Source organism: Berghia stephanieae, chromosome 1 (genome assembly GCF_034508935.2).
Source record: "Berghia stephanieae isolate SIO BIC M18660-M18661 chromosome 1, UCSD_Bste_1.3, whole genome shotgun sequence".
In the NCBI taxonomy this organism is placed as follows: Eukaryota; Metazoa; Mollusca; class Gastropoda; order Nudibranchia; family Aeolidiidae; genus Berghia; species Berghia stephanieae.
The window spans coordinates 123422803-123435546 of NC_088360.1; the positions used below are offsets into that span (position 1 = coordinate 123422803).

The window sequence follows — 12744 nt, forward strand, 5'->3', positions numbered from 1 at the left end:
ATGCGAGTACAAGGACTCGGATCTGAGACCTACAACTTACAAGTCGAGCATCGTATCACTAAAACAAAGTCGTGCAATCCTTTTTTGGCCACAAAACTTTATTTAAAGTCTCAGATCTAAGAGTCTTGTTCATCTTTCTCCTCCTTCCCTCCTCCTCCTCCTCCTCCTCCTCCTTCAACAACAACAACAACAACAACAGCAACAACAACAACAACTACTACTCTTTTTCTCTTTCTTATCCCCATACTCTTCCTTCTCCTCTTCTATCGCCTTCTCCTCCTCCTCCTCCTCCTCCTCCTCCTCCTCCTCCTCCTCCTCCTACTCAGTCTTCTTCTTCTTCTCCTCTTCCTCCTCCTTCATCTTCTACTCATTCTTCTTCTTTTTCTTCTTCTTCTTCCTAAGGAGATAATTCATCTAAATTTAATATGTGATATAACTGTATATATGCATATCAAAACCGGGGCTTTCCTGATATTGCAAGTCGGAGAATGTTCTCATACACACACGTAGGTTGTTCCACAAAAAAAACAAAACTGTTTGGAGTAGGGATGGTTGTCCAACTTGTACTTTTTTCGTTTTGAAAATGAATTTTTAACTTTCCATATTCGTTTTTTTGTTAAATCTTAGAGGCCTCGCGGTTTGAAAAACGACTATTAGGTATACATACCACACATCTTGAGTGCAGACAAAATGCTGCTCTCTATTGATATACCTACATGGTTTGTTAAGGCCTTTCCATGAATATTTGAAAATATTTGAAACTTTATTTTTAGCACACGTATTTTTCTTATTTTAGTTATGGTCCGCTGCATAATGAAAAGGTGCCAAGAACTGTTGATTGTATGTAAGACCGACGTGTACTCAATTACAGGTCTGATAACGGGCAGTGTGTCTCAGCGGTATGGGCTCTGTATCTTACGCGAATGATACCGAGATCGACTACCCACGCGCTGTGTGGCTTTGAGCAAGTCACCTCACCGTAGCTCACTTTGAGGCGTTGCACTGCGGTTGACGACTGGGTTATTCCAGTCTTCCCTTAAACTAGAGCCTAAAGACAAATTTCCCCTTGGAGATGAATAAAGGAAAGATTTTAAAAAAAGCCCAACTTGTTATTGTCTCACTGTTGCAACGAAATACTCTCAAAACAATACAGAATATTGTCCATTACAACATTGATAAATCAAGCTCAGAATTACGTTCGGTTATCAGACATGCTAAAATATATACACATCGGGTAAGGCTCGTAATAATATAGGTCGCCACTGAGAGGGACATAATTCTACGAAACACATTGATAGCAAATTATTTCCTAAATTATGTCCCTTAATTATACTCTTCTAGTTGGAAGTATGCAAAATTATATTTAAAATATTCATTTTCTGAATACAATTAAATAACAAAACCAACACCCCCTAATAAGAACAGCATCAACAAACAAATAAAAATAACAACAACAACGAAGGAAAATGAAGACAGTTAACTCACACCCCCCTCCCCTCTTCCCCGTCTCCCTCCTCTTTGCCTAATTCTTATCGACAGATTCATACACAGACATTGGTGGTTTGTACAAAATCGATCGCTATTTGCATCCATTCTGAACCGTCGCTGAATACAACCGCCTATGAATTACTTCATTTCTTCAGTTTAAGTATTCTTCTTCTTCTTCTTCTTCTTCTTCTTCTTCTTCTTCTTCTTCTTCTTCTTCTTCTTCTTCTTCTTCTTCTTCTTATTATTATTAGAGAACTCGCTTCACAAGCAAACGAACCGAGATCGATCCTGGGTGCAGTCGAGATTTTTTTCTGACCCCCCCCCCTCCCCTTGTCCACCCAGCAGTGTCTGTTAGATTTGGCAGCAGCCTCTTACGGTTTTCACATTACTATGTTATGACGATCGACCCAATGAGCAAAGTCTGGTCCGCATCCGTTCACCGTCGCAAACCCGCCGTGTAACATCATCACAACACACCGTTCGACTAGATGCTCTGCCGTCTCAGGTTCTTGCCCACAGCGGGTACATGTTGGACAGGTAGAAAGACCCCACCGATGAAGCGCACTGGTCGTGAGGCAGCTCCTCGACCGAAGCCGATTCGCAGTCACCCAGTGTCTCCTCTTACTGGTATCAAAGCCTGGCAACTTCTCACCAAGCTTAGAGGAGGTTACGTCCCCGCCGCCACGAGCGATTGAATTCGTCCAAACCGACTTCCATATGTGCAGCTCTAGACGTAGTCAGGGATTCTGCGTACAAGGGTTGCCGGGACTTATTTCGGCTCGAAACGGGGGCGCCGTCCATTATGCGCATCGGAGGGGTATCCCCATTCACTCTCTCTTTGATCTTACTCAGCCAGTTTCCCGTAATCGTCTCCCTCCGGACATCGGGGGGCTGGATCGCTGCCATTATCGGGCTCCATTCTCTAGGTGTTGTTGCTAGCGTTCCTGACACTATGTGCATCGACGTGCGAAGTTTTACATCCACCTTCTCAACGTTTCTGCTTCTACCCCACACTGGAGCGCAATACTCCGCGGTGGAATAGAATAGTGCCAAGGCGGACGTTCTCAGGAGCGCTTGGCTAGCGCCCCAAGTCGATCCCGCCAGCTTCCTCAGAAGACTGTTCCGCTTCTCTATCTTCCAGGCAACCCCTTCGAGATGCACCCGATAGGTAAGGCTGCGATCCAACGTCACCCCTAAATATTTTGGATGCGGCTCATATGGGAGTGGCTGGTCCCCGACAAGGACATTCAGTTTGCGGGTGTGCCAAGCACTGCATAGGTGAAATGCCGTGGCCACGGTTTTTGAAGTGTTCATCTTCATGTACCACTTGTCGAAGTAGGATTTGAGTCCTCGCTGAGTACGCTGTCGAGACTCTGAGTAACCAGTGCGGAAAGTACTTTGCGATAGACTAGTGTCCTATCCAAAGGATAGCAAGCTATTGACCATTTCACCCTATAGAAACCGTGATAAACTCCGACTCCATGTGCCGAATGGCTCTGAAGGACTGCTATATTGTTGTTGTTGTTGTTGTTGTTATTATTATTATTATTATTATTATTATTATTATTATTATTATTATTATTATTATTAATATTATTATTATTATTATTATTATTATTATTATTATTATTATTATTATTATTATTATTATTATTATTATTATTGTTATTATTATAATCATTGCTATTATTATTATTATTATTATTATTATTATTATTATTATTATTATTATTATTATTATTATTATTATTATTAGTATTATTATTCTTATTAAGAAGAAGAAGAAGAAGAAGAAGAAGAAGAAGAAGAAGAAGAAGAAGAAGAAGAAGAAGAAGAAGAAGAAGAAGAAGAAGAAGAAGAAGAAGAAGAAGAAGAATAGAAGAAGAAAGAAGAAGAAGAAGAAGAAGAAGAAGAAGAAGAAGAAGAAGAAGAAGAAGAAGAAGAAGAAGAAGAAGAAGAAGAAGAAGAAGAAGAAGAAGAAGAAGAAGAAGAAGAAGAAGAAGAAGAAGAAGAAGAAGAAGTAGAAGAAGAAGAAACCAAAATCCAACAACAACCAAAAAAAAAACAAACAAACAAAAAACAACAAAACCAACAAAAAACCACCCCCCCCCCCCCCCCCCCCCAATAAAAACAAAGAAAAAAAATAAATTAAAAACCCAACAAATCACGACCCAAAAAAGCTTTAAAACCAGAAATCAAAACAAAACAAAATCTAAAACAAAAAAGAATCAACAACAACAACAAAAATTACAAAACAAAATAAAACAAAAACCCCAACAAACTCTTTTAAGCTGGAAATAATGGAAGAAGAAAGTAATAAAAGGAAAAGATGGAACATAGTAGAAAAAGACATCTCTAGTAATTATCAAGGAATTGAGACAACTGTTTAGCGTGATGAATTGATTATCAAGTGAAAAAAAATAATAAAGTCCTATCGTCTCATTAAAAATCCAGACATATATAGATAGAAAATGCAAATTTTATTCGCGATAATTCTAGGATTCACAGTGTACTAATTTGTCTTATTCCGATTTAATAAGGGCTCAACTGTGTTTCTCTGGATAATGTTGTAGAGTTTACACTTTGGACCTTCATGAGTAAATGAATAAATAACCAACATATTAAAAATGTGTAACTTTTGACGGGAATTAATCTAGTGTTACCAACGTACACATATTTGCAGGTCCGACTTCCGAACCTAATTATGGACTTGATTTAACAATGGCTGTACTGGACAAGATTTAGCGTTTGTTTGAGGGTATTTCCATTGCAACAATGAGCCCATAACAATTTGTTTATCAGACCTGCACATGAGTATACGTCGGATGCAACATTTTGTGGCATCCATCAAAAACCTGAGGAGATAGTATTATAATTTATAAGCCTGTCTACTCCAATCTTTATTTTTATTTTCCTCATTGATCGATAATGTAAATATTGCTGCTCGAAGCTCGAAGAAATAAATAACAATGTAAAATTGAATGTAAGCTTCAATTTAATATAAGAAGAAAATAATAAATATAACAATAATAATAATAATAATAATAATAATAACAATAATAATTAATAATAATAATAATAATAATAATAATAATAATAATATAATAATAATATAATAATAATAATAATAATAATAATAAGAAGAAGAAGAAGAAAAGAAGAAGAAGAAGAAGAAGAAGAAGAAGAAAAGAAGAAGAAGAAGAAGAAGAAGAAGAAGAAGAAGAAGAAGAAGAAGAAGAAGAAGAAGAAGAAGAAGAAGAAGAAGAAGGAAGAAGAAGAAAGAGAAGAAGAAAGAAGAAGAAGAAGAAGAAGAAGAAGAAGAAGAAGAAGAAGAAGAAGAAGAAGAAGAAGAAGAAGAAGAAGAAAGAAGAAGAAGAAGAAGAAGAAGAAGAAAGAAGAAGAAGAAGAAGAAGAAGAAGAAGAAGAAGAAGAAGAAGAAGAAGAAGAAGAAGAAGAAGAAGAAGAAGAAGAAGAAGAAGAAGAAGAAGAAGAAGAAGAAGAAGAAGAAGAAGAAGAAGAAGAAGAAAGAAGAAGAAGAAGAAGAAGAAGAAGAAGAAGAAGAAGAAGAAGAAGAAGAAGAAGAAGAAGAAGAAGAAGAAGAAGAAAAGAAGAAGAAGAAGAAGAAGAAGAAGAAGAAGAAGAAGAAAGAAGAAGAAGAAGAAGAAGAAGAAGAAGAAGAAGAAGAAGAAGAAGAAGAAGAAGAAGAAGAAGAAGAAGAAGAAGAAGAAGAAGAAGAAAGAAGAAGAGAAGAAGAAGAAGAAGAAGAAGAAGAAGAAGAAGAAGAAGAAGAAGAAGAAGAAGAAGAAGAAGAAGAAAGAAGAAGAAGAAGAAGAAGAAGAAGAAGAAGAAGAAGAAGAAGAAGAAGAAGAAGAAGAAGAAGAAGAAGAAGAAGAAGAAGAAGAAGAAGAAGAAGAAGAAGAAATAAACAAACATAAAAAATCCAACATTTTACATTGTCATTCTTTGATCGATAGGGGTTTTTGGTAAATATTGCATTAAAACAACACCAGAGCTCATGAGAATATATCCTTATTCATTGTTACCGACATGTTCTTACCAATGGGGCTAATAACCCAAATTGTTAAGTACTCGTTGTTATTGTAATTGATATAAAGCAACACAAAATAGTCAGTGACGGCAATATTAATTCAAGCCCGTAATTGTGTGTGGGCGTCAGACTTGTAAATGTGTGCACTTTAATTGTTACCCATAAGCCCAAAGAGTTCTCACGTCATTTGTATTTTTCAGAATATGGAGCAAGTTTCATTATAAATTCTTTTAATAATATATTTCGATATTTTAGCGTATGTTACTAAAACAATCAGAGAACGCTAAAAAAAGGACATAAGGCGATTGTTTGATATAAGACTTCAATTTCTTTAGCTTATTTTCGTATTTTAACCAATAAACTGCAATAAAAGGAATTTGGTGTTTGCATTTTTACGATACGTAAACATCCTCAATTTACATTTTGCCCTGACCTCTAAAACCTAAATAAATAAAAATGCGCGATATTATAAATATTTGAATATACAACCTATTAAATTTTTGCTGATTACTTACAACTTGACGATAAACAACTTTTTTAAAATTTCATTTACCAAAGGATTTTATTTCAATTATTTCCACGCCAAATAAAGAACAGAACAGGGCCCTTTTAAAAGCTATTCTACATACAATACCATGATGAATATACAACACAGCGATACGTTTTCCAAATGGATAACCATATTTAGTGGGATGGTTGCCTTTAGTACTACAGGGTTTGCATCATATTGGGGCAACCTCTTCATCTACTTCGAGTCCTACAACCAAAAATATTTTCAAACCGAGTCGGAACATACAACTTCTTGGATTTTGCCAATGTGTCTGGCAGGACGCGCGATTGCACCTTTCCTTGCGGGGCAAATTGTAAGAATAATTGGAAAACGAGCCACGCTTTTCTGCGGGGTTGTTCTGAATAACCTTGGAATAATTATGGTGTATTTTGTCAGTGGAAATTCTACCATTCTTATCATACTTTTTCTTGGGCTTCTACAAGGGATTGGATCTGGATTTTTACAAACCATTTACTCGCAAATTGCTGTTGAATGGGGGAAAAGTAGACCAGGATTTTACATCAGCCTGATCACATCCTCTCAGGTGCTAGGAGCTATTGTAATCAACCATTTCGTGACTTTATACATTAACCCAAACAACCTAACTCCGGATTTGGAAATCGGGTCCCAGGTAGTGTTTTCACAAGCTAGTGTTTTAGAAAATGTTCCCAGTATTTTCTTACTACTTGGAGTGGTTTTCTTTTTTGTTCAGTCACTTTGTCTTTTGTTGACCAAGGAAAAGTCACCAAAAATGTTCACAATCATTGCCAAATTAAATCAACGATCGTATCATTCTATAGAATCCGAACAGACACAGTTGATGGAAGATCAAAATGAAAACAATTTGAAGGATTCGAATTCTTCATGTCACAACATTGACGTTTCTCACGAAGACCCTGGCTTAACACCGAGACAACTTATACGTCGTAGAGAGTTTTATGTCCTATCATTGACATTGGCATTTGCTTGTGTGTCAAGCTTGATCATCAGCAATTACTACAAAGCATACGGGCAAACAGTAATTCACGACGATTATTTCCTGACTATGGTAGGGGATGTTCTTTTGGGAGTGAAGTATATTATAATGTTGATCTGGGGCCTGATGATCGACAAAATTGGAACAAAACTCTCTTTAGTAGCCTACCAAGCTTCCATATCATTATTTAATATATTCTTTTTTTTCTCGCCACTGATCAACAAATGGGTGTACAGCGTTGCAGCAATTTCATTGGGGGCTGTTTGCACCCCTGCAACTTCGATTTATTCATGTTGCACTGCTAAAGCCTTTGGGAAATCGAACTTTATCACAAATTTTGGCTTAATAACAATGCCCTCTGTCGTTATATATCTAGTAATTCCTCTGATACTAAATTCTCTCCTACAACAAATAGGCTGGTTTTCTATATTCTGTCTTGCATCGTCAGTCGGTGCAGCTAGTATGATAGTAATTATTATTGTATATGATGAATAGTTTCAAAATTTATCTTTCATCGCTCTCTCTGCTGTCACCTTCTTGTGGCTCAATCCCCTTATCAAGGAATAGCACTATTTCATGTTGTCTCGAGCCAGTCTTTTATTCTCCGTCAGAAGAAAAGCAGCTAGATGTAAACGCATGCCTCTCTGTAAGAAATTATTTTTTTCTCTCGGACAGTTGTGTTGTTCTTCAATTTTAATCAGTCTTTGATACCGACAGAATACATCACTGTCGGCTAATCAGTTTTGTGTAAGAAAGGGAAGAGTTATGGTTATAAAAGGCCTTGGATTTTTATTTGTCTGTGGTTAATCAATTATAACAAGTCAAGATAATATGAATTCTATGGTATTGCAGTCATTTCTTTATATATTAAGATGTATTATACGTGGACAAAGCGCATTGACATATTCACCACTGGCTGGTGTTATTTAATTCTGGAGTTTTTATCCTAAATTCTGTTTCATGAGCTAAAGATATGTGAAAACTGTATTGCGGTTGGTTAAGACAAGAGAGTTTGATTATTGTGATAACGATAACGTAATCTAAAATGATAAATATTTACTGTTTAATTTACTTTAATTAAGTCTCTTTACGGATAAATGTTAGAAAATATCCTGTTTCAGTCGTTGGATTTGAACGTGTCAACACCGAGAATACATATTGCAATGTCAAGACGTGTATTTATTTGCAGGTCTGATAACCCAAATTGTTTTGGGCTCATTGTTGTAATATACATACTCTCAAACCAACGCAAAATGTTGTCTATTACAACAATGTTAAAACAAGCCCATAATTCCGTTTGGTTATCATACCTGAAAATATGTACACGTCACTATGTTAATAAAAAAAGATCTGAACAATTTGATTCTCAATTTGACATTTTTCAATTAAGAAAAAGAAAAAAAATAAGCAGAACGTAGATGTCGAGCTATCACTTTAAGTTGTTTTTTTTTTTTAAAAAGATTCTCTACCGCTGGTAAGATGATATTAAGTTTATTTGGTAGGTTCGATTTTAATCTAACCTGTCATCATAATTTTACTTTCAATTCCATGCTATCATAACTGAGCGGCGATGTGACTCCTGTACCATTGAAGCGTTATACGCGTCGCTTTCATTGCTCACCTGGTAGAACGGCTTGGTCTGTAGGTATACTTAGATAAGATTGGAGGAGTCTCTGAATTTAGGAATTATTTTCCCCACTGAAGGATTTAAGTGATGAGTTGTTCCGTCATATCGGTCATGCAATTGTTGTCATTCCGTTTGGGCACGTTCGCATCCTATTAACTGCAATTGTCTCAGTTATTTTTTTCTAATTTGCCAATCCCATTATTGTTGACGATCAATTAAGGTCCTCTTCTCATAGCTCAATATCAAAAGGTTGTTTAGAGCAGTAGTATATTCAAACCGACATGTGCATATGTGCAGGTCTGACATCCGAACGCAATTATGGGCCTAGTTTAACATTGTTGTTATGGAGGATTTTCTGCGTCATTTTTTGAGATTTCCATTACAGCAGAGCCGGTAATGAATCGGGTTATGAGACCTGCAAATAAGTGTGCGTCGATTCAAAGCTAAATAAATATATTTTACAATTTAAATTGTTTAATAATATCTTTAACTATAGTTATTCATACAAAAATAAGCCCTTTTGTTTGCTTACTCATCCTTTAGTTAAAACAATCAACCAAAGAACCATTTAGTTTGAAAGATAAGACAGGCAGACGAGACAAATAGATAAACTTTCAATAATAGGTTATCTGTCCAATACTATGTGTAAATTACACATTGGTGAAACAACATCCAAATGGCTCACCATAGTCAGTGGAATGGTAGCCATTTCTACAACCGGGCTTGGATCTTACTGGGGAAATCTTTTCATCTACTTTGACTCCTATATCAAAAAGCATTTTCCAGTCCAATCAGAACTTACGTCTCCTTGGATTTTACCACTATGGCTATCAGGACTCGCAGTTGTGCCTTTCGGTGCTGGGCAGTTAGCAAAAGTTATTGGTAAACGAGCAACGCTTTTCTGCGGGATTGTTCTCCAGAATTTTGGAATCATTATGGTGTATTTTGTAATCGGATATTCTCTGGTCCTTGTCGTCATTTGTCTCGGACTCCTAAACGGTATTGGGGTTGGTTGTGAACAGATCATCTTGTCACAAATTGCAATTGAATGGGCAGGAAATAAATCCGGATTTTACATAGGCCTTACCAAGGCATCAGTTGTTATGGGAGCTGCTGTGATTAACCAATTCGTGACATTATACATTAACCCTGACAACCAAACTCCCGATTTGGAAATCGGATCTCAGATAGTGTTTTCACAAAATAGTGTCGTGGAAAATGTGCCCAGTACGTTCTTACTATTAGGGGGAGTTTTCTTATGCATTCAGTTAATTTGTCTTCTGATGATAAAGGAAAAACCATCAAAAACGGTATCAATCCCAGGCAGTTCAAACAGACAGTTTTATCACTCTGTGGCATCAGATCGGACAATATTGATAGAAGACCAAATTGAAGACAATGCGAAAGATTCAAAACCGTATCGTCACAACATTGACATATCTCGAGAAGACTGTGACATAACCCCGAGACAAATTATTCGTCGCAAGGAGTTTTATGCTCTCTCATTCACAATGGCATGTGCATGCGTGAATTACTTAACAACCAACAACTATTACAAAGCATATGGGCAAACAGTGATTCATGATGACTTTTTTCTGACAACTGTAGGTGATGTTATGCTGGTTATGAAGATTGTGCTAGTATTGGGTTGGGGAATTGTCATCGACAAGTTTGGTGTGAAGCATTCATTAATAGCATACTTAACTTGTGTGTCATTATTCAATTTACTATACTACTTCTCACCACTTATTAACAGGTGGGTATATAGCATTGCGACGATTTTTTTGGTTGGTGGGTGCACTCCTCTCAATATGATATATTCAACTTGTTGTGCCAAAACGTTTGGAAAACAGAATTTCTCCAGTAATTTTGGTTTGGTAACCTTGTTCTGTGTTGCCGTGTATTTGGTAATTCCTCTATTACTACAATACATACTGCAACAATTGGGTTGGTTTTATATATATTGCCTTGCAGCATCTGTTTGCACGATAGCTTTGGTTGTTATTATAATTGTACTTGATGAATAAAAGGCAAACAACAAGAAAAGAAAATAGAAGATTTCAAAGCATTAGCTCTAGCAGTAACAAAGGTAAAAGTGATAGATGTAATAGTCGTAGTAGTAGTAGTAGTAGTAGTAGTAGTAGTAGTAGTAGTAGTAGTAGTAGTAGTAGTAGTAGTGGTGGTGGTAGTAGCAGTAGTAGAGTAGTAGAAGTAGTAGCAGCAGTAGCAGTAGTAGTAGTAGTAGTAGTAGTAGTAGTAGTAGTAGTAGTAGTAGAAGTAGTAGTAGTAGTAGTAGAAGTAGTAGTAGTATTAGTAGTAGTAGTAGTAGTAGTAGTAGTAGTAGTAGTAGTTTTTATTATTATTATTATTATCATCATCATCATCATCATCATTATTATTACTACTACTACTATTACTTCTACTACTACTACTACTACTACTACTACTACTACTACTACTACTACTACTACTACTACTACTACTACTACTACTACTACTATCACTACTACTATTACTACTACTACTACTTCTACCATTACTACTACTACTACTACTACTACTACTACTACTACTACTACTACTACTACTACTACTACTACTACTACTACACTACTATAATAATAATAATAATAATAATAATAATAATAATAATAATAATAATATAATAATAATAATAATAATAATAATAATAATAATAATAATAATAATAATAATAATAATAATAATAATAATAATGATAAAAATAATAGTAATTGTAATACTGATAATAATAATAGTAAAATAATAATAATAATAATAATAATAATAATAATAATAATAATAATAATAATAATAATAATAATAATATAATAATAATAATAATAATAATGATAATAATAATAATAATATAATAATAATATAATAATAATAATAATAATAATAATAATAACAATAATGATAATATATTAATGATTACAATCATAATATAATAATAATAATAATAATAATAATAATAATAATAATAATAATAATAATAATAATAATAATAAAGATGATGGTGGTGATGATGATGATGACGACGACGACGGACGACGACGACGACGACGATGATGATGGTGATGATGATGATATATTTTTTTTGATGATATTATTGATAATTTGAATTTCCTCGAAGTCAGGACACCAAATGCCATCAAATTTTAGAGTATTCACTGAAAAAAATCACTTCTAATTTATTTTATTTTTTATTTGCTGTCCTTCGAAATAAATCTTTGAAATATTCAAATATCGAAACAATAGTTGATTTATAATCATTATAATTATTAATTAAAACTCTTTCTTGTACAAATCTTTGTCGATCAATCAGAACAATTGATGGTTCCTTCGTGGGCTCTCCTTACTATGCCTAGCAAACTATTAGCATGGATGCATTTTTTACTTTCATCTTATAGTTTGAGTCTTGGGTTATTTAATAAAAACACGGTGCCTACACTTTTGAAAATTTCGTCAGTTATGGTACGTTTTATAAAAACTAATTAAATGAGCAGTTCAATGGTTTTATTTTTACTCAAAAATTTGAACAACGTTTTTTTTGTGTGTGTTTTTTTCTTCTCTTGCCCCTGTCATCAACCAGGAACCACTAGAACTACTCTCTTGCCAACAGTAACGCTTAACATGACTTAACGTTAGGCGATACTACATAGAGACGACGCTGTTAACGGCCAGATACTCATTTTACACCCGAGTATGGTGAGATAATGTGAGTAAATAGCTTTTCCAATGACTCAATCATGCGCCGCTCAGAGCTGGACTCGAACCCAGGGCCTTCCAATCCGAAGGCGAGTGTCATTCCACAAGACCGCATAGCCACACTTGGGGAATATCTAGTGCATTATCCACTAAATGTGCTCAAATCGCTTTTCAATGGGTCTTAAACAACCACCAAAATTAACATGTAAGACGAGACATTATCAAAATCATGCGTCCAAAACAAATTGATATCAATTGACGCTTTTGTGTCATCGTTCTACCATTTAACACTTCAACGGCCGGGTCAACTGTCTTTCAAATTATTT

General features: G+C 35.1%; 2 protein-coding genes across 5 annotated transcripts; both read left to right on the forward strand.

Moving 5' to 3' along the window:
* Nucleotides 1–3970: 3970 nt before the first annotated feature.
* On the forward strand, nucleotides 3971–9200 carry LOC144965361 (uncharacterized). Of its 4 annotated transcripts, none has more exons than XM_078900619.1 (2): nucleotides 3971–4085; nucleotides 5737–9200. In XM_078900619.1, exon 2 carries the CDS (start codon nucleotides 6172–6174, stop codon nucleotides 7555–7557), a length of 1386 nt encoding a protein of 461 aa, XP_078756745.1. In that variant the 5' UTR covers nucleotides 3971–4085; nucleotides 5737–6171; the 3' UTR covers nucleotides 7558–9200. The 4 variants fall into 4 exon arrangements, with proteins under 4 accessions (XP_078756745.1, XP_078756752.1, XP_078756762.1 ...); XM_078900626.1 differs by having other exon boundaries at nucleotides 3971–3997; XM_078900636.1 differs by having other exon boundaries at nucleotides 3975–4085; nucleotides 5792–9200.
* A 130-nt stretch (nucleotides 9201–9330) lies between these two features.
* Nucleotides 9331–12078, forward strand: LOC144962731 (uncharacterized). Its single transcript, XM_078895939.1, has 2 exons — nucleotides 9331–10358; nucleotides 12036–12078. Exons 1-2 carry the CDS (start codon nucleotides 9331–9333, stop codon nucleotides 12076–12078), a joined length of 1071 nt encoding a protein of 356 aa, XP_078752065.1.
* Nucleotides 12079–12744: the final 666 nt, after the last annotated feature.

What these genes read in the sequence shown, in the direction of transcription:
- LOC144965361 (XM_078900619.1), top strand. Translation starts at nt 6,172, where the DNA reads ATGATGAATATACAACACAGCGATACGTTTTCCAAATGGATAACCATA.
- LOC144962731 (XM_078895939.1), top strand. Translation starts at nt 9,331, where the DNA reads ATGTGTAAATTACACATTGGTGAAACAACATCCAAATGGCTCACCATA. An exon ending in TGGGGAATTGTCATCGACAA is followed by an intron (nt 10,359 to 12,035) that starts GTTTGGTGTGAA and finishes TCGATCAATCAG; the next exon opens with AACAATTGATGGTTCCTTCG.